This window comes from Eptatretus burgeri, chromosome 13 (genome assembly GCF_056783735.1).
Source record: "Eptatretus burgeri isolate ZD-2024b chromosome 13, Ebu_testis_v1, whole genome shotgun sequence".
NCBI lineage: Eukaryota > Metazoa > Chordata > Myxini > Myxiniformes > Myxinidae > Eptatretus > Eptatretus burgeri.
In genome coordinates this window covers 70,848,815-70,871,235 of record NC_140973.1, presented here as the reverse complement: position 1 = coordinate 70,871,235, position 22,421 = coordinate 70,848,815, and the positions used below count along the sequence as shown (strand labels likewise).

At 43.9% G+C, this 22,421-nt stretch overlaps 1 protein-coding gene across 2 annotated transcripts in view; it reads right to left on the bottom strand.

Annotated features, from left to right (window-relative positions):
- Positions 1–3,523: 3,523 nt before the first annotated feature.
- RTCB (RNA 2',3'-cyclic phosphate and 5'-OH ligase) overlaps positions 3,524–22,421 on the bottom strand; it is a 64,843-nt gene continuing 45,945 nt past the window's right edge. The window contains exons 10-12 of one of the 2 annotated variants that reach the window (XM_085852925.1): positions 22,263–22,373; positions 16,030–16,149; positions 3,524–3,966 (exon numbers count right to left, since the gene is read on the bottom strand). In XM_085852925.1, the coding sequence (XP_085709051.1) occupies positions 3,859–3,966; positions 16,030–16,149; positions 22,263–22,373 (339 nt within the window). In that variant the 3' untranslated portion in view covers positions 3,524–3,858. The remainder of the gene's footprint in view (positions 3,967–16,029; positions 16,150–22,262; positions 22,374–22,421) is intronic. The other variant, XM_085852926.1, reaches the window with a different exon arrangement.

Here is a 22,421-nt window from a genome sequence, read left to right as displayed (position 1 = left end):
TGACAACGATATCGAGCTCAGAAGTTGTTGTTTGCAAAGAATAACATTTAGTTGATTCCACCAACAAAGGTAGCTCTGGAGCAGCATGTGAAGAGGGCAACGTAACAGGAATCTGGAATGTCATGTGTGGAGACAAACGCTGCTACCAAGGCCACAGCATCCTTCACTAACCAGATGGGGCTGAACCAAGACTGATGACGGCCTGTATGAGCCACACTGTACGAATCTACCCGAGGCAGCAAAGGCATGCTGAAAGCTTAGTGTCCTGCAAATGCAAGAAGGAATGTGTGAAGCGATGCAGTTGCAAAAAGGCTGTGCACTTCCATGCATGGCCTTGTGCGTGTTGTGAGGTGGAGTGTTCTCGGCGCCGACACTGGTTTCCGGGAGACACGTTTGGAACATCGACTGACAATGTTGGGGTATTTACAGTTTGATTTAATGTTAATGATTTTGTTGTAGCCTGTGTATGTGTCAGATATTTCAGAACAAAGCGGTCTCATGTAAATGTCAATAAAACTACGTTAATGTGTGGTTTTGAAATATCCATCACTGAAAAAAAAGTCTTCTTTAAACTTGCAGTGTTAAATTAACCCCACAGACCACCTACTTCCTCGTACTTGATCAATTCCACAAAGTAACATTGTCATCCTACAAAGGCTGGAAGGGGCCAAATACACAATGCCTCAATATCCAGATCTGTTCACAATATATTGGTCTATATCTGTGACAAATTTGATGCTTGTATCACAAAATGCACAATTGTATATTTTTCAGCTCCACCACCCCACATAGAGAAAAATAATAACAAGCCGGGAAGCGACGATGGTTCGTGGGCATTATTGAACAATGCCATGATAGGTACCATTGAGTGAGTGGAAGCTTTTGAGGAAGCCCTACCGTAAAAACCTATCTCTTCCATCAAAATTGACCAAATCAAATCGGATTTTTTTATATGTTGTACTTATGGACATTACGCACAGCTTCTAGGAAATGAAATTGTGAGAAAAAAAAAAGAAGAGAAAAAAATTAAAAAGAAATAAAAAGTTCAAGTGGGCGTGGTTCCGCCCACAAGGGGCGTGGGATGCCCCTCATACAAAAAGACACAACTGGACCATGATATCTTGCTTGTGTCCAAGTTTCATCAAGATCGCATCAAACGTCACGGAGCTATGCTCTGGAGAGAGTCACAGACAGACACACAGACACAAAAAAAATAGTGATCACTGCTGGCGCCCACGAACCAAAAAAGGAAAGCTTTTATTCTTGCGCTGGTTGAAAGAGCTCAAAACAGCTCGGTTCAACAAGGAGTCTTGAGTTGTTGTCTGCATGTGGTGCTTAAAGAAAGGAATAAAATGAGTTAAACAACTTATAGATTTCTCGAAAAGATTCGATTGGATAAACTTTCCATGAATTATGTGGATAATTTTTGGATTAGGAATGAAGTACAGTTCAGGCTGTCCACAAAGTCTTGTTCTGGTTATAAAAATGTATTCCAACCAAACCAAAAGCGATACAATGATGTGGTGTCTGTTTTTTTTTTTTTGCATTCCATCCCAAAATTCATGAAGTTTCTTGTCTTCTTCAGTACACCTCGACATTTGTACCTTAAGTGGGACATAGCACATCCAAGCGAAAATCCACGTTAGCCATGTGCCTCGTCACACTGCCGATGCAATTGGTTATCCTTGCACGTTGTTTAAATGTCAGCAAGAGATTTGGAAAACAATCCTCGACATAACTCCACAATAAGTAATCTGGGTGAGTCATTCAGGAGGCCAGGGGACTGCCCCACCATGTCCAATACATCTCCTGAGGAAGTTCCTGGCTCTAAAGGTTGTACTATCTGCAATGTGTATGCAGGAAGATGCATTCTCTTGTGTACATCTGTTTTTGTATTTTATAATTTTCCCATAGGGTTGGATTAATTTGAAGTAACTTTTACTTAATTTTTTTTTTTGTTTTTTTTTTTCCTCAGAGGAGCGTTTCCATGTTTCAGTGAGGCGGTGTTTTAGGGGGATTCTGAATTATCCCAATATATAGGTATATTGTATAGAGTCATGTCAAATTCCAAAATGATAACATTTCTTAACAGCAAATATATTGCAGAGCACATCCTGAACTCATGGTACCTTGGTTCATTTTACACAAAGTATTGATCCTCGGTTCAATTTACACAATGAAGGTACGAAACCTGAGTTTAAATTGGTACCTTGGTTCATTTTTTTTTTAACAGCAAAGAAAAAAAAAAATTAAAAATAATTGCGGCGAGGCAGACTCGCTGAGTGGCACCCACCATGTTACCAACACATTGCTCAGGTTCAATTTTTGTCTGCATGGAAAAAAAAAAAAAAACCACAATTTCCCCCAGAGTTGGAATAACTTGAAGCAACCTTTTTTTTGTTTGTTTGTTTTCTCTCGTTTTCTGTCTGTGTCTCTCTGTGTCTCTCTGTGTCTCTCTGTGTCTCTCTGTGTCTCTCTGTGTCTCTGTCTCTCTCCATTACTCAGAGTGGGACAGACAAATGGCATTAGCCTATTATATACAGGGTGTCCCAGAAAAATGTGGGCACACTTCATCAAGTAATATTTTGTATGTTAATAACTACAATATTATAACTGCAATGGCTCGAAGTCGTGTTCACAATGGGTAACAGATGACATGCTAGTACCATATAGGTAATATGGAGGGAGAGAGGGATTGGTGCACCCATGCAATCCTGCACATCTATCTCAGCAGAAATTTTTGCTAAAGTTTGTTGCTCAGTTGTTCCCCACAGTCATCACTGCCTAGATGTCAACGATGGTCACTTTGAACATTTGCAATAAGTAAGGCAAGTAAGCCTTCCGTAAGCTAAATTACGTGCTGTCTTTATTAAAAATACGAAATCTTGAGAAAGTGTGTCCACATTATTCTCAGACGCTGCAAGTAGATCATGCATACGAGTACAAGCGAGTGTAATTACTGTAATTAATGAGATAGTGTGTGGTTTTGTTTAGTGGCACTCATCTTTCAACCAAAGTTTTTTGCATCCCAGCCCTTACCTTAGAAGTTTACCGCCATTGATGAAGCGTCTCATACACCACCCTATTTAACACATCACAATTAGTTATTCGTGCCTGTTTGTGTTTATGACGTCCTCACAAACAGTAAGTTTCCTGTTTGGAATGATTTTTGGGAAAATGTGCTCGACAGCCGATATAGCTCTGTATGATGCAGATTGACGCTGCATTCTAAGTTGATCAATAAAGCCACCATCTCCGAAACTGAGACTTCAGTCACACTAAACTTCTGGATTTCTTTGTTTTTTTTTAATACAAAATTTAAAATCATTATTTTATTAAAAGTGAAGTACAGTATACACTTGAACACTGCACAGTGTATCAGGGTCAAATAACTCGAGTTGGTGGATATGCCAAGGTTCCTTCACAAAGACTTGGCAAGATATCACCGGCATCGAGCAAATTATAAATAAAAACATCTTTGATAGAGTATCCTGCTATGAAGTAAAGAGCCGTTCACCACTAGTTTGAGCCTAGAAACATTTAATCGACAAGTTGTGATCCATCCTGGAGCTCTGTAAAGGACATGGGCTTGTAATTATCATTATTAGAGAATCCACATTGAGAATCACAATCGGTATCTTGGCCAAATTCGAATGAAACAGCTGATGGTGAACAATGCAGTGTCAAACCCTGTGCCAATACTCCAGCCAAACAATAAATGTGAGGGACAATGAATAAAGGCTGCACCATTTTAATTCAATGAGGTCAAAGAAAGCAAGTTGTACCCCATTGTTTATCAAGTGAGGCACCATGTTGTAAAGACAGAGGTGGCGGTGCAAGAACAGGAGCGCAAGTGCACTAGCCCTTGATGACGCCGATCGGCCGGAGCTTGATTGCCTTTTTGCTGATTCCAGCAGAATGGCACGTGTTTACCACGTCCGTCACATTCTTGTACGACTCTGGAGCCTGAGGAAAGAAAGGTAAGACAAATCATCCAGAAGTTTATCCAATACGTGACACTGGCTTATCAGCAAGCCTTTATGGTTTCATAAATCGAAACACGTACAATGCAAGTTAATTGTCAATTAAATATTTTTAAAAGCAATTTTAGCAGAGTACATTGCTAATATATTTTTGAGAGAGTCAAATTTCCTTTCGTAAAGATAAACTGAAAGCAAGTGAGTGCTGGTGAGGTACATTTCAAAAAGGAAAATAAAAACTTACCTCTTTGGAAACAACCCAAACAGCAAAATGTACCAGAACTGATTAGAATTGCAGATAATTGCACTAATTGGTCTTGCCCCAATTATGCTCGCACCCACTTTTCAAACCAAGAATCACTTGCCCTGTGCCAATTATTACACATATACATACGTCAAACAAACCAACAATATTCATCACCAATTCTTATAACAAAATACATGTACAAGAAAACAAAACATCAGTTAAGCAAAGTGATGAAGATTCTTCCCAGGATGATTTAGAACAGTTATTCAGTAGCTGTGGGGGAGGGGGAGGAAATAATAAGTATTGTTCCCATCTGAACCCCAGTATCATGAAGTACATTCACCAGATTTAGACTGAAATCCAACACACCAATTGTGTTTGTCCATCATCTACTAAGGTCCTTGTAATAAGTGTAAAAGCACACTGATGTCCATCTTCAGTGGGGAGCAGGATGACATAAGAAAATTGAAAAACCGATACACAGCATACTCCACAATGCACAGGTAGTGGGCAAAAAAGAAAAAAGGGGAAACACCAATGTAAAGTCCCTTAACGGGGTGTTGGGCCACCATGAGCTGTCAATTTGGCTTGTCTGTGCCGTGGCATATAATCCACCAGTGTCTGGAATTCTGCAGGAGAGATGCGGCACCATTCTTCCACAAGAAAGTCAACCAACTCACACCTGTTTGATGGAGTTGGAAAACTGTCTCGGGCCTCGTTCAAGAATATACCGTAAATGCTCAATTGTGTTGAGATCTGGTGACTGAGAAGGCCATGACATGTATGGATAACATCAACATCCTGTTCATAAAACCACTGGGTGACCACATGAGTTCTGTGGATGGGAGCATTGTCATCCTGGAAGACACCCCTTCTGGTAGGAAAGAAATGCTGGGTGAACATGGGGTGAAGATATTCACTCAGCACCATAAAGTAGCAATTGGCATTGACCTTGCCTCGTCAGGGAATGACTGCACACAACGTATGCCAGGAAAAGCCACCCCACATCACAACCACCAGAACCCTTCACTGTTGGAACTAAGCACTCAGGCTTGTGGAATTCTTGAGGTTGGTGCCACATGTGCTCTCAGCCATTTGTTGAGAACATGGTGAAGGATGATTCATCTGACCATATCACATTTCTCCAATGCTCGGTAGTCCATTGCATCACTGGACTCACAAACATGCATTGCCAGGAGTGATGGACAACAAATGGTATCCTGCTCTGTGGAGTTCGACTGACCATTTTTGATGAAACTGGCTGGTCGTGCCCCAGGTTGAAATTTAGTCAATTGATCTGCAGTTGCTCACCTGCTTTGCCTTGCACTTCAAATTAATGCACGGATATGACAATCCTGGAGCATGTGCGTCCGTACACCGTTGCCCTTTGCTGAGGATGTTTTTCTCTCAAGGTTTCATGCAGACATCACCTCAGACACCGTTGCTCGTGACACACCAGCAAGTTGAACCGTCTTCGTCAATGAAGCTTTGGCCAAATGCACCCCAACAATCACCCCTCTTTCAATGTCAGAGCCCTGATGTCAGATGTCAGAATTTCAATGTCAGAATTTCCTCTTGCAGCCCTGCGAGTCATAATTGTAGGCAACCAGGCCTGTGCAAAATTTTTATACACAACAAGAAGCATGTTGGGATAATATTAGCTTAATTAACACATGGGCCACACCTGTGGAAGCTGTTGCTTACAATATACTTGGTGCCCCTCATTCACCCAGGTGTTTCCATTTTTTGTCCATTTCCTGTATGTCACACCAGCAATGAAGCTTCAAGCTGACAACAGTTGCATATGGGTTGGTAGCAACCTCAGAGCTGGCAACAATTGGGGCTAAAAATACAAAAACTCAAAAGAATCAAATTTACCAGATTTGACCAATTCGTCCACTGGAGGACAAAGGCCTTCCTCAACATTGTCCATGGAATTAAATTTCAGGCCACTGTACTTCAAAAACCTTTGCAATTTGATCTCTCCATCTGATCTTTCGTCAACCTCTGCTTCTCCAAGGGCCTTCTCAAAATTGCCAGTTTGGAAGTCTTGTTGTCCCCCAGTTGTCCATTATTATTGCTACATGTCCTCAAAAGCAAAATTGCAGAGCCGTGCAGGATCAGGCAAAATTGTCCATCAAATGGACAACAAATTGTGGTACATTCGCAAAGCAACAACCCCACAGGCGATCTTGTGACAAGCATACAACACGTTCTGATGGTGTATAGGCAACTGACAGCTCTGAATAAGGAAGGAAAAAAAAACCCGGGTTATGTGCATGAAGCAAAAACATACCGACTGCTTACGATTCATAACACCTCACTACACTGGAAAACACAGGGACAGGAATACTGTACTGTCAATGGTGGAGACTTGTCATACCCTCCCCCACTTGAAGGTGGCACGACATGATACACATTTACATGGAGGATTTGTAAACCCCACCCCACCCCTCCCCAAAACCACCAACAAAGATAAAAACACCACTCGATACGTCATGTTGATCCTATGGAGAAAGTCTGGATGTAATCTTCCCAGAACTGCGTGAGGAGTAACGTGACAAACACAAACACCGGTCTGTGAATTATAGTAGGGATTATCAACCATTGTGATAACTCCAAGGTTTCCTGAAAACTGTTAATTTTCTTTTTGCAGTTAAATCAGGAAGCTTGGTAGAAGGTCAAATGGATGAAAAACTTTCCATTTGCACAAGTAATATTTTACATCCCACAATTAAGGCCATGGAAGAACAGGTTTGGTACGCAGAACAACCACACATGGAAGTACACTGCTCTCTACTTCTTGCAACTCGCTCATCTCAAGACTTGGGACCGTGTGAAGAGGCACATACAGAAGATATCCTCCACTGAAAATTAGATGAGATGCTTCACTTCAATGTCTTGCATTCCAGTTGTGGAATGAAAAAAGGCAAGCAAGGGAAGGTACAACAAGAAACTGAGGTCAAGGCTGAGTAAGAATAGTTCAACAGTAAACATTTAGAGGAAAGAAAATTCCTTTTACTCTTGCGGTCCATTCCTATTTTTTTGACACACCTGTAAGCGAGGTGGCAGATCCTGCAGATGCAGCGAAACTATTCATCAGGTACCATTCAGGCAGGCATACAGGAAGAGGACTTTTTCATGAAAATAACCCAACACATTAACCTCCTCCCTACACTTACAGCCTCAGTGCTGGTACAATGGCCTCGAGGTACACACACTCACCTGTAAGCTGTCTTGTCTGGGTTTGAATCCCAACCCAGCTATAAACTGTCAATCTGGTGTTTCAGAGGAAGGGCGATTTCATCAATGTGTGTACCGTCCCGCAGACGACGTTAAACGGGTGTCCCTTCTGTCAGAATTAGTTGGTTGACATTAAAGATCCCATGGTGTCCTTCGCCAAGAGGAGGCGACTCATCACCGGCACCCTGAACAAATAATAAATCCTGCCCAATCCTGCAAAAGCAATTGCATCAATCACACCCTCAGCCATATGCTACATACAAAGGAAGGAGACTTACAGTTAAAGCATGGACTAAAATTGTTGTTCGACTGTCAAATCACCAGAAGAAGAAAAAAAAAATTGGCAAGACCTAAAACACCAGTCAAAGAAAAAAGGAAATTCACCGGTTCCAAAAGGAGTTTAAAATCCAAGCACGAGTAATGATGTTGCCAAGGAACATCATCTCGGCTCGGCAGGCATGTTCGTCCATTTCAATCCAACTTGCAGCATCCGTAAAAGGTGTTCACGCCTCCACCCAGTACATCATAAGAGCTCGCCCAATTACCTCTCCAACATGCTCTTGCCAGATCGCCACAGCAACGACTTGATGGTTTGTACAAGAACCAAAATAAATAAACAGTCTGCAAATTCTGCCTTGAAGCACGAGCAGAAACTCACCTCAAAACAGGAATTCAGACGCATCAACAGTTTGGTTTGTAGTCAGCCTCATACTGTGATGATACAGTCCGTTTCGTTTTGAAAAGCACAAATCACCTTTCACAAGAACCGTGCTCGAGAAAAACCAACAAGCAGACTCCTCCAAAGCATACATAAAAACGTGATGTCCGATGAGATTGTGAACAGCAGCTTCCTTTTCACCAAATTGCCCTGGGATCACCGACAGCCAAGATCACATCCATCATGGCTCAATCATTTTATCAAATAAATTCGGATAATAATCTGTGCATTTCGCACAGAGCCATTCGGATCAAGCCCCGAGGAATAAGCGAAATGCCCACCTTGGATTAGGCCCGAGCTGGCACGCAGCCACGCAGCCACGCAATTGGCCTTCACATTAACGGCTCGACTGTTCCTCGGACAAAGAACTGCACTCAGCGCCAAGACCATGCCAGAGAGCTGCACAATATTACAATTTAAGCAAAGAAAGCCACACATTGGAGCTGAGGGGATCTGCAGCAGGAATCCATCAAAGCAGCATGAGACTCATTTAGAGAAGTAATCTGCAGCAACCTCCAATTATGAATCTGATGAATGAGGGAAACAAGATCCTTGTGTGCAGAGGAGCCTCAGCAAGCCTCTTCACATTCACTTCTTCCCACGCCTCACCACCGGTAAACTTTGTGCACAAGAACGAAGAACAACAAAGAACTTGCCTTGCTTGTAAAGGCGAGTACCCTCTTTTGCTCCGATGAAGGGTTAACACACGAAACGTCAGCTTCTCCTTGCCTCCCACGGCGGTTAGCATACCTCAATCCACATCTGGTTGATTTCATCCTTTGTAAAAAAAAAAAATTAACCACTGTAATGTTTACTGAAAAAAATGGAGAACTGAGAATTGCGGTCAAGGGTGGTGGGAAACAGGGGTGAATCACCATTTGATCACATGTTTGAGAAATGCTGTTCAATAGTCTGAATCTGACAGGTTAAAAAAAAAAACCCAAAAAGACATTTGGCAGGTTTTGTCCTTTAGGCCGGAAAATGGATGAACAGAGCCTGAAATCCAAAGGTCTGACCTCACTCAGTTTCTGGGAGATAGCAGATTCCCAAGTGGAGGATTTTCCAACCACAGAGTTCCATGCACCGATAGGTAATGCAGCCACAGGAAAGCAGTGTTGAAAATCAAGTTTTCATATACATGTTTTAATGATCAAACAATAGGAGGAATGGGGGGGGGGGGGATACGAGATGCAAGGCGACGTAATCATTGCAGACCATCCCTGTAAATGTATGCATTCCAGATTTTTTTTTTTAAGAAAAAAAATAAAAATAGACAAAAAGGGAAGACATGGATAAAATTATAGTGATTGTGAAATTATACACAACTAGGATAATTTAAACGTAGAAGAAAATAAAAATATGCATTCATAGCATACAATGATGTCGACAAATGTGCTCGTCCATTTTTCTTTGAACAAATCCAATCGTAGCGCCTCCTGCAGGATGTCAAGACACCTCGCAAAGCAAGGCTTCTTCACCAAAACAACCACTGAAACCATCCACGCAAGACAGGGGTACACCATTCATTTGGGTTGGCCTGTTCATGTTCCCATCAAACCCTGGCTCATGAGGAATGGAAAGTAGGTTCAAATCCCATATACCATGTGTTTATCATCCAATAATGTACTTCAAAGAGTACAGTGATGTCGACCAACGTCCAAGTCCCAATTGTGATAAATGTACAAGCTCCTCGTTTTTTAGTGCTCCAAAACACAAGTTTTGTTCTCAAGTTTAAAAACAATGAATTATTCAATCAACGAAGCCGTTTGTGCCACGTTGGTCTTGATCTACATCTGCTCAACGAGGCCTGTGTTTCAAGCGTGGTGCATTTTCTTATAGTTGCTGTGCAGTGCACACCGAGTGTTGCCAAGTTTTTCAGGCCATGTGACAAGTTTATTATTACTTCACAATCACCACACCAAAACCTCAATAAACGAGTCCTTTTGTGCCTTCTGTTGAGTATCACTGCACATGAGTACATGCACACACTGACACTTTCAATATATATTTAGGCATGCGACCAAATTAATAAGTTAGAGTGGAATACCATGGATGGTAAATGGTGGGGGTGAAAGCACCGATGTGTGCATTTCTTATCGTTTTCTACAGTATTCTGTACTTTGGACAGAGTTATAGTTTGATTGTACATATTTTCCCAGTTTGTGTGCTTAAATGAAAGCAAAGAATCACCAATGAGCAGCTCATCTATTTTAAATGCTCCTTACAAGTTGGGAGAACCCCCCCCCTCCCCCCCCAAAAAAACTATTTGTACTTTTGTCACGACTAATATTGAAGTTGAACAACTGCAAAATAATCGATCATTTGCCTCCAAATTGCACCTAATGAACTAGATATCTGCAATCACAAAGCTATCGCCAAGGGTAAGCCTCATCAAGGCGAAAACACCTGGTGTTGGCTTTGCGGTTAGGGTGGTGGCTTGGGATCCTTGGGTCCTGAGTCCGAGCCCCATTGGCGACTGAATTAACACCAGGGGGTTGTCTCAGACTGTCATCCTTCCGAGGTCGGCGAAATGATCACCAGTATACTGGTAATTGGGGGCACTGCCGTGACCCTAACCAATGATGCAACCAACAGCCAAAAAAGCAGCACACGATGGGAACCAAGGCGCACACGATCCAATCATGCCAATATTCTTTTTAGACCGCCATATAATGACTTTCAACATTTAAGGCGAGAGTGTAAATTAAGAAAATGCATCCCCATCGACAATCGATGAAAAAAACAAAAAAAAAAAAAAAAACTCTACCTCACAAAAATTTTATTATTTTTACATTTATTTATTCTGGCCAATTTATTGTAAATCGCTTCGTGTCCCTTCGCCCCAGAGAAAGTCCCAACATTCGTCCTGCATGGTCCCCTCCTCTTGCTGGGTTTGCTTCTTCATTATTAATAAAAGTTAATGATTATTTGATAAATGAATACGGATCACCTTCCTCGTCCTGTTTGCCTTCGAGTAATTTGGACCGCCTGCAAAGGAGATTATAACCATTCGGCATCGACTGTGACCCGTTAGTGGCCTCCGTGAACGTGTCGGTATGAATGCTCCAGGTGTAACACAAGTTAAACCCTCCACAAAGTATTACATCCATCGCAAGCTTGAAGCACGGCACATATTGCCAGATGACAAAGGAAAACTCATCCTGTACCCTGACAGCCTTTCCATGAGCAAGCTTGCCAAAGTGTACCACACACTACGGACAAAGTTGCAGATTATGAAGCCGGTGAGGACTGATGACATTGTTGACAAGACAACACTGAAGATGAGACACAACATCAATATCGAGGATGGCAGTCAGGCATGGCCACCCCAGGCGTCAGAACTGCAAGAGAGGAACACCATCCCGGCTTCAGTGACCCACTTCCTGCACACACTGCTGACAGGCACAACCAGTTGTACCAACACTCAGTGCACTGGCTTTCCGACTCCTTTGACCAAGACTTGGTTGATGCCATTACCTGTGACAAGACCAAGCCAGCGAAGCACATAGCTTTACCCTTTGCTCTGAAATCGCCGACAGGGAAAGTGGAGCTGGTACAGATACTCAACCGGCTAGGCCATAGTGTCATACTCTCAGGTTGAAGAAATGAAGGAAAGTCCAGGTGGAAATGGACAAATCAGACGATGCTCAAGAGAATGGACATTCAGAACATAGTGCCTTGTATGCGTGGACCTCATCGATAATCCAATGTTTGAGATAAAAGTAAACAATGATGGAGGACATTACAACCAGAAAAGCACACCCCATCACCAAGAACATAAATGGACAATTGAGATGTTACAAAAACAATTTTTTTGAGAACAATTGAGAAACGTTGAACCAGACGCTAAAATTTAACATTCATGCATTCCTATTATCCTCACGTGACAGATGTAAAACAGGTTCCAACGATCTACAACTCCACCTCAAGTGTTCCAGAGGGACAATTTAACTCGTATATGTACAATGATAGCAAAAACTGAATGAATATCTTGGTCGATTAATGTTGGCATTCGTTAATATCCTTTCAAATAAAGTTTCATGACATTCAATCTTGTGGCACAATGTAGACTTATTGCAGAGCTAATAACTGTGACTAAGCTCCCAAGGTTATCATATCAAAATATTATCGATAGGTAGAGACCATTTCAAAACACCAAACTAGAATTTTCCACCTTGGGAGGTACCAATAAGTGAAAAATTTGATCTGGGCTCATGCACCAACACCCCAAAACCAGAACAGCACTCTGTAGAGTGCATACTTCCGCAAGGCTAGACAGTTTACGTTTTGTAACCCACCGATAGGCTGGATCTGCATCCAGATCTGAACCAAAATAAAACTGCCTTGTTCTTGTTACCTAACCAATTCATCTATCAAGTTTTGTCATAATCCATCCACAACTTTTTGAGATAGTGTTATGTATATATATATATATATATATTTTTTTTTTTTTTTGGGGGGGGGGGGAATCATTTAAAATTCTCAGATCCATATCTTCATTAAAATCCAATGGATTGGTCCTTGTCACACACAACCTGTCCACCAAGTTTCGTCTGTATCAGACCATAACTTTTTGAAATATCCCGCTCACAAATACAGACAACCAAACAAGCAGTCATAGACTGTTACTTACGAAATCGTCAACTTGACCTCTGACCTTGTCTAATAAAAGCTGTCTCCAGAGAAGGTAGCGACGCAAACCAGAAGTTGCTACGATGATTATGTACCAAACCATCAAAAATCAAATGTTTTGGACGTTTGACCTCACTGTGACCTTGACCTTTGATGGATTTTGACCAAAATCTAATCAGCGCTCGCCACCACCCTCCTGAATCACGTGGTGTAATTTGACATTGGTAGCTTCTTCAGTTCTCGAGTTATCTGTACCAAACCATCAAAAATCGAATATTTGACCTTGACCTTTGACCGATTTTGACCAAAATCTAATCAGCACTAGCCATCACCCTCCTGAATCACGTGGTGTAATTTGACATTGGAAGCTTCTTCCGTTCGAGTTATCGTGCCTACAAACAAACAGAAACGGAAGGCATCAATATACTTACGAAATCTTTAGATTTCATAAGTAACAAGCAGTCATAGACTGGTACTTACAAAATCGTCAACTTGACCTCTGACCTTGTCTAATAAAAGTTGTCTCGAGAGAAGGTAGCGACGCAAACCAGAAGTTGCTACGATGATTCTGTACCAAACCATCAAAAATCGTAACGTCGACCGAAGCAAAAATCTCCATTTCTCCACGGAATTATTTAATATTATTTTATCAAAGTCACAAAACCGTAATATTCGGTCATCCATCAAAAATCTTTACATAATCCGACGGCTTAGCGAGTCAGGCATGTGACGATAACCTTTATTGGGATAAAAAAAATGACTTTTAAACACCATCTTTATCAAAAACACCATCAGCGAGCACACGGAAAACCTTATGTGACTCAACGACGCCTCTGCTCGAGCGTGCTGCACCACGTGACGAGCTGTGAAGCGACGAGTGAAATATTTTTTATACAATCTTAAAACGTCTCCAAAACATCCGATTTTTACCAGAATTTTGACAACCCAGTGTAAAGCATCCCAAACGATCGCAAAATTAAAATCGAAGTTAAAACGAACTCGTAACGTCGACCGAAACAAAAATACTCCATTTCTCCACATGAATTTATGGAATTATGTTTGACCTCACTGTGACCTTGACCTTTGACCGATTTTGACCAAAATCTAATCAGCGCTAGCCGTCACCCTCCTGAATCACGTGGTGTAATTTGACATTGGTAACTTCTTCCGTTCTCGAGTTATCGTGCCGACAAACACACAAACACACACACACACACACACACAAACAGAGGACAGAAGTGTGTGTGTGTCAAACACACACACACACACACACACACAAACAGAGGACAGAGGAGAATCTTTCGATTTCGGAAGTAACAAACAGGTGAAAACAACCTCCGCCACCGAAGGTTGGTGGCAGAAGTAGTCATGGCATGAGAAGGTCAAAATTGTAGTGATTGACATCGGTGCTCTGTGAGGAAAATTGTCCACCCAAAAGGGGTTCTTGAAAACGAACGCAAGCAGTGGATCAAAAGGAAGTAACACAAGATGCAGACAACGGGACATGTTGAACAGGTTTATTGGGTGAGAAATAGTGTGAAGAAGCAGCGGTCAGGACAGGAGGTGTTTTTAGTGGGTACTCAAGTGAGGTTAATCAAATCAAAACGTCATCTCGAAGATTTGAACAGAAGAAGCAAGTTAGTTATGCAAGGCAGAACAAAGGAAATGGTATTCAGGTGGGGGGGGGGGGTGAAATGAGAAAACAAAGGAATAAGCAGAACAAGTTTTATTTTTGTGAAAAATAATTTGCTTTTTCCTTTTCACTTTGTGAGAAGAAAATAGTTTTTCACAATCGTTAATTTGCACGAATATTAAAAGAAAACCTTCACAAGCAACCTCATCCATTCCTGTATCATGACGTTCACGGGTGTGGTGGTGTTGGTGGCACGTATCGATGCTAAATAGAACCGAGGAACATTGACAGACAAACCTTCGATCACGTGAACCCAGTGCTTCGTGTAATGCTAGTTTGTAAAGAAGAAGATCCGTCGTTTAAAACACCTTGGGAGGGTGATTAAATGCTTTGGACGAAATGACTCCAACATTGTTTACCGACATCACATCAAGGACAGGAAAGAGGAACGTTTCAACAGGATGCTCAAATTCTCCACGATCAAACACCGAACCAATTCAAACACTCCCACATGCAATCGAAAACAACAATGAAGAACGTTTCAGAAACCGTGGCCACTCTGGCTATAAACATGCATGAAATCACAGCAGTCCAATTACAAATCGTTTATCCATCACAAATAAATTTGCCTCGTTTCTCGAAGCGTTTTGTCCATTTCCAACCTCGGTACATTCATGTCAAACGTGATAAATTAGCGCCATGCCAAGTTGCTTGGCAGCAAGTCCTCGTGCTCATTTACAGGATGGTGAAAGACTATATTGCGAGATGGGCGATTCCAAAATGTCGGCAATAAACAATGAAAATCAAAATCAAAATCGGGGGAAAGGGGGGGGGGGTCATGTCGAGAAAAATAAATAAATAATAAACCAGATCAAGACAACATTTACAATAAAAATTCATAATTATTATGAAATAAAAATCAAGTCCATCTTTGAATTTCTGAAATAGTAATTGGAGCTCAAAATACAATGATCTCTTCATTTGATCTGGATATTTTTGGAGTTTCTAACGTACGAATCAAGCAACGTTAGAATGGAATATGAAAAGGCCGTCAAGCAGAGATGGACAGTCTTAAGGGAATTCCAGAGACAATGCAAATGGAAATCAGCCTGAAGGATGGGAATAATTTTGAGTGCATTACACATCCGTTACCCAGGGTCTACATCGTTATGACAGGTCTGGAGCCTGACACATAACAGAAAGATAAAAAGTTTAAAGAAAACAAATTGTCTGAATTATGCTACACGTCCATGTTTGCATTTCTGGTCCAGGTGTTTTAATCATTGAACGACATGTCCACAGCTCCGAGGAAGCGAACTGCGAGGGTAATTGATCACGTGGTGCGGGTCGAGGGAAATTGAGAGACGAGGTGCGTCAAGGATATGAAGGAGATGGGAGATAGAGGATATTGCGGACAACAGATTTTGGGGAGGGGGGGGGTAGAAGTTTTGATGCTATTAAAGAAAATACTTCAAAAATGTGGATGACATATATATATATATATAATATGGAAAGCTAAACATAAGGACCAATCGTATGAGTAAGGAAGGAAAATGTACAACACAACCAATCTCACCTCCTCCATCACCAGCTTGGGGGAGGCAACACGGATTGAGATGCCTTTATCCGCCAGCTTGTTGAGCACATCCTGGTAGTCCAAGTTACGGCGGGATTTGGCTCGAGAGAGAGCACGCCCCTGCGAATCACCGCAAGTACCATAAATGGAGACAAAACAATGGAGTCTTTCATGCAGAGCTCAGACTGGTCAGGGGAGTTTCAACTCTGAGGAAAATATACAATCAGTCAAGTAAAAACACATCCATCAAGTAACCTTTTAGCAAAACCAACCAAACCTTGGAGGTCATTTGCTAACAAAAGGAGGTTGGTGAGATTTATAAAAAGAGAAAATTTAATGAAAGGTACATGAACTTTGCGAATCAAACCTTAGCCAAGCAAAGCAAGATTGTACAATTTGCATATTCCATACATCTTAATCACTGTTAAAGTCCGCAATTAACACACTTTAATAAAAACATGCACACAATATTAAAATATATATATATATATATATATATATATATATATATATATATATATATATATATATATATATATATATATATATATATATATATATATATATATATATATATATATATATATATATATTGTTGTGGTTGACCAAATTCGCAAACCACCATTCAGGTCCCTTAGGTGAGATATCTCGGTAAGTATATGTGTAGTTAGGCCCAAACCCGTTGTCTAGTGGGAATACATGTCATTCATGCGTGCTGCGACTCTTCAGGATAGCCGTTTTTCTTTTACTATCTTTATTTTGGACCAACCGCCATTATTACCACCACCAACCACGTCTCAACAGTCATCACAACATCAACCACCCACCACAACGCCGCTTCACCACAACAGCCACGACCTTTACCGTCACACCTCGCAACCGTCGCATCGCCACCGTTCTTGCGCCGCTTGTGGGTACCGGTATTGGACTCGTGCAGGGCGCGCGCCGAACAGCGTGTACAAAACCACGGACTTTCCGCAGAAAAACGGATCAAAAACGACTCACGCCCACTTTTGTTCCGTCCAATCGGTGAGCGAGGGGCGATTTGGCCCCGCCTCCAGGGCGTTGGAGGGCGGTCGCTATATGCAAATTCATGGATCAAAAAGCATTCACGCCCACTTTTTCTCGGGCCAATGGGGAGCGAGGTGAAAGGTCGAAGGCAGGGGGTCAAAGGCGAAGCCACGGGGCTTATATAAGCGACCGCGTTCGTCAGTCGAGTTCGAGGCAGTTGGGAGTTCGCGGAGTCGGAGTGAAGAGGACGGAGCTGTGGAGAGGCGGCGGCGGCGAAGGCAGACGAGGGGGTGCTCGCGTCGGTGCCGGGAGCTGCACACCAGAGAGGCCAGCAACGCGACCGAGGTGGAGGAGGAGACGCTCGCCGCAGGACCCGAGACAGGGTTAAATCCTCCTTTCCCCGAGCATCAGCAACCCCCTCCTGTTTCCCCCCCGCGCTGAGATAGTGCGACAAAAGGGGGCCCCCTTCCCACCCCCTACCAGACACTGTCCGCGAGGCCCGCGGAGTTGAGGCACCACCGCCGCTCCGCGTCTCATCACCAGACGGGTAGGCCCGACACGGTCTCGGCCCCAGGCCCGCCTACCCCCTCATCCTGGAGGGTGGTTCTCTTTTCTTTTGCTTTGGGAATGTGTGTTGTCGGCACCGTCTGTGAAGTAAAATTGTATAAGTGTTGCCGTGTGCTCGCGTAATCGGTATTAGATCTGCATTGTCGCATTTGCTTTTTGTCTTCTTCTTTTCCATGTGCTTTTGGTGGAATTGTATATGTGTGCTTTCCGTTCATCGCGAATAAATGTGCTTTATGTTGAACTGTTTTCCCGCTTCGCTTCGCTTCGTCATTTCTTTCATTGAATCCTCATCTTGCTTCACGTAAAGGGTTGGTAGTGGGCTGAATACGCCCGATAATTAATCGAACCGTCGAGGCCGACGATAACACCGCTCGGTTATCCCGATAGTACGGAATGGGTCGCTTAAGTGGCCCGTGTCCGAAGTCTACCTGCGGCGAGGTGCGATCGCCCGGTCTACCCTCTGTGTGGGTACTTAGGTAGGTCGAATTTGGCGAGCAACCCTATCCCACGCGGGGGCCGATTGGCTCGATCGCGGTGAGACCGAAAGGTCCACCCGTGACTGGTTCCCGGCGTTAGTCCGAGAGGGTCACGACTGGATTGTCCGTCCGGTGGGCGACGTGCCGCGATTCGAGTTACGTGGCCGTCAGCACGCCGGCGGGCGCGAATCCGTAACAATATATATATATGGTTCGAGTCCGAGTGTCATGGCACATTATATGAAAAGTCATTGTAGAAGAGAAAACTGACATTTAATCAATTCAATACGATTGAACATCCGGTTCGTAAAAATGCTGCCAGGGTGGGGGGTTCACAATAACCTGGGAAGGAAAGGGGTCTTTGGGAGAGTTAATGAGGGTAAAAATATGATTATGGATGGGGGATGACCAAACCATGAACCATGATAACTATGAACCAGAATAGCACTAAGTTCCTTGACTTTGCAAGAAATCATGGACTTAGGGTGGCTGGTTCATGGTTTCAGTGCCCACAGGCTCATCGCTGAACTTGGTATTCCAACGCTGGCGGTGTGGCAAAGGAGATTGACCATGTCCTCATTGACGGTCGCTGGAGGATGATCCAGAGCTGCAGCTACCGGAGTGCTCAGTTCCTCAATACTGACCACAGGCTTGTTGTAACAACTCCAAAGCTGCACCTTAAATCCAGCAGAATGGTACCTTCCCAGCCGAGGCTGGATGTTGGCAAGCTCAGGGATGAGAGAGTAGCTGAGGAGTTTGCGAACAGGCTGAGTGGACACTTGGGGGGTCTGGGTGCTTTGGGGGGTCCTGAAGAGTTGTGGAGTGCCTTCAAGACCACCATCCTTGATGTTGCCGGTGGATGTCTTGGCACTCACCGCAGGGCAAAGAAGAATTTTGGCTCTCAAGGGACACTGGATACCATTGACCAGAGTCGCAGGGCCAGGCTGAATGGCAGAGCTGAGGCGTAAAACTGTACGTGCACTGAGGGTGGACAAGGAGGCCTATGTGCGAGGAATCTGTGAGGGGGGGGGGGTAGAGCATCACCTGTGGACAGGTGATTCTCATCCCACTTACAGGGGAATTCGCGCATTGCGTTCATCCAAGCCCATCACTCGGAGCACTACAGTTAGAGCAGAGAGTGGTAGGCTCTTGACAGAGGAGTCTGAAGTGAAGGCCCGCTGGGCCGGTTGTACCAGGCTGATCCCCCAGCTATTGAGTTGGACGTCAAGGGTGTTAAAATCCCTGTTGCTGACCCTCAAATCGACTGTGGTCCACCTTCGCTTGTGGAAACACAGGCTGCGGTGAACCGGTTGAAACGGGGCAAAGCTCCAGGGATCTGTGGCATCCATGCTGAACTTCAAGGCTGGTGGAAATGCTGCACTCGTGTCGTTGCATGCAGTTTTGTGCTCTGCCTGGAACACAGGCATCATCCCAACTGATTGGAACAGGGGCCTTGTTGTTCCTCCCTGGAAAGGGAAGGGTGATCGCCAAGACTGCAACAACTACCGAGGGGTGACGCTGCTCTCAGTGCCGGGCAAGGTCTTTGCTCGGATAATTCTTGATAGGGTTCGCCACCATCTGCTTGTGCACCAGCGTCCAGAGCAGTCAGGCTTAACAGCAGAGGTTAACGATTGACCGTATCCTTGCTCTTCGTGACCTCACCGAACGCAGACGAGAGTTTCGGCAGGGGCTGCTTGCAGCCAATGTTGATCTCTGTAAAGCGTTCGATTCAGTGAATCGGGATGCCCTCTGGAGGATTCTTGGTCTTTGTGGGGTGCCACCAAAACTGATCGATCTGATGTCTGACCTCTACTCTGGTACTGAGAGTGCTGTGAAGTATGGTGGTAACATCTCTGACTTATTTCCAGTTGTTACTGGAGTTCGTCAAGGGTGTGTACTGGCCCCCACACTTTTCAGCACTTGTATGGACTGGATTTTAGGAAGGATGTCAGAGAGATCAAGCTGCGGTGCATCGTTTGGGAATGTCAAGATCTCGGACCTTGATTTTGCAGATGATGCAGTCATCTTTGCAGAGACTTTAGATATCCTTTTGGGGGCCCTCGAGGTGCTGAATGAGGAGTCGGAACCGCTGGGATTACGGGTTTCTTGGGTCAAAACTAAGATCCAGGCTTTCGGTGACATCTTGGATGCTGCTGTCCTGTCTGTGTCTGTTTGTGGTGAGGATGTTGAGGTCGTGGAGAGATTCACTTACATTGGCAGTGATATTCATGTCTCTGCTGGCTGGAGTCAGAGGTCAATAGACGTCTGGGTCGGGCCTGGGGAGTCATGGATTCACTGGATCATGGGGTGTGGCGCTGCCGGTACCTGTGCGGGAGGACGAAAGTCCGAGGGGATGGGCCTGGCATCTGTCTGGGGGATGGCCAGACGGTACCTGTGCGGGAGGACGAAAGTCCGAGGGGATGGGCCTGGCATCTGTCTGGGGGATGGCCAGACGGAGGCCCCTCGTGTACCGGCGGAAAGTGGACGCAGCGACGCGCTGTTCTGGCACATGCTCCCATACTTGACCTGACCTGATGACCGAAGGTGGTGGTGAAGGACCATCTTGAAGCACTGGAGGGAAGAATGAAATGGAAGACACTGAGGAAGTTGGTTCCACAGATGAGAGAAAAAGAGTAAAGTGAGTCCAAGTGAGCAATGAACCTGGATTTGGGGAGTTTCACCAGAAATGAGTTACGAGCATACCATGTGGATGAGGGGGTGAGGGGAGGAGGACAGAACATGGAAAGGGCAGAGGATAGAAGACCAGAAAAGAGGCCACACATGCATGCGATTTGTGATCAACAGGCCCAGAGATTCAGCTTCTGCATGGGAGATTCAAATAATCTTACAGGCCTTCATGGCCATGGTGCCAAGCTGAGCAAAATGTGAAGCAGGGTCAGGTATGGGAGCATGCGCCAGAGCAGTGCGTCACTGTGTCAATTTTCCGCCGGACTACAGGGGCCTCCGTCTGGCCATCCCAATCTCCTTGAGATGCTGATCAACCTGCTGCAACCACGAGAAAGTCCGTTGGCCTCCTCCACTCATGAGACTCCCTCGCTGAGAGAATCTGGTAAGCAGGATCAGAGTCAGGAAAACGAGCCACATGACCATACAGCCACAGATGATGCACAGACTATACAGGTAACAAATCTCATCAGAGTCCCTCAGCAATACTCCATCAAGCTGTGGATGAAGGCCTTGTTAATGGTAAGAGTTCAGGTGTGCCAAGAAAATATTTTGCATGATGGATGATGCCCAATTAGCGACTGGCTTTGGAGGCAATCTCGATATTTGGTTTTATTGCCCAGAAAGATTGTGGCTGATGACAAGGTCCACACATTTGAGTGACTGAGCCTCAAGAGGTTTGTCAAGGAAATAGATAAGAGGTTTCAGCAAACTTACTTTGAAGAGGCAGAGTGAGAATGTGGGTTTTGTCAGGATTGGCACATTTATTCAAGTGCTGCACTCGCTCGTGATTCTATCAAAGTCGATAGAGAGGGAAGAGGCCAACGACCGATCCAAGGATGTGGATGCTACTTTGGCAGAGGTTGGAGTAATCAGCAAAAAGAAGATTTCTCCAGGGAATCAAAAAGATTAATGATGAAGATGAGGAACAGAAGTGGGCAAAAACAATGCCCGAGGACACTCTCAAAGCAGTGTTTTGGCCTCGTCAGGTGAGGAAAAGAAAGGGGCAGAGAATGAATTGATTAAACAAACAGGGCCAAGAACATGGCCAAAATAAATAAATAAATAAATAAACAAACAAAATGAACCATCCAAAAATGGGGTAAGAGCTTCTTCTGTAAATACAAGGTAGGAATGAGAACGAGTGTGGGCATTAAGTAAGTCAGCCTCACAAGTGGCAGAGCGTATGAGATGAAACCAACCAAACAGGCAGACAAAGACATGGAAATAAGCATACAATTCCAACAATCACCAAACAAAGATGAACAATGGGGGCAACAGACAGATCTGGAAAGGTATATACTTGGCTTTGGGAACGGGTTTCAGAAGGGAGCCTCTCTTCCTGCAAGTATGGGTTGAGCTATTCTCCTTGGCTTGAACTCTCATATTTGCAACAAATTCAATCACATACTCTATCACTGTGACTCTATCCTCCATACAAATATCTGAAAACGAACACATCAATGATGGAAACTGCAGATCGCAATCACATACCGCTCCATGGCACGTGGTCCCAAACGTCTCTGTCATGCCTTTTTCGGTGCCAGTGAGCACATAGCTGCAAGTCCCCATTGTGCCACCAATGAGCACAGGCTGTCCAATGAGCTGTTATGTGACAAAAAAAGTGTCACCAAGTCACAAACTATACATAAA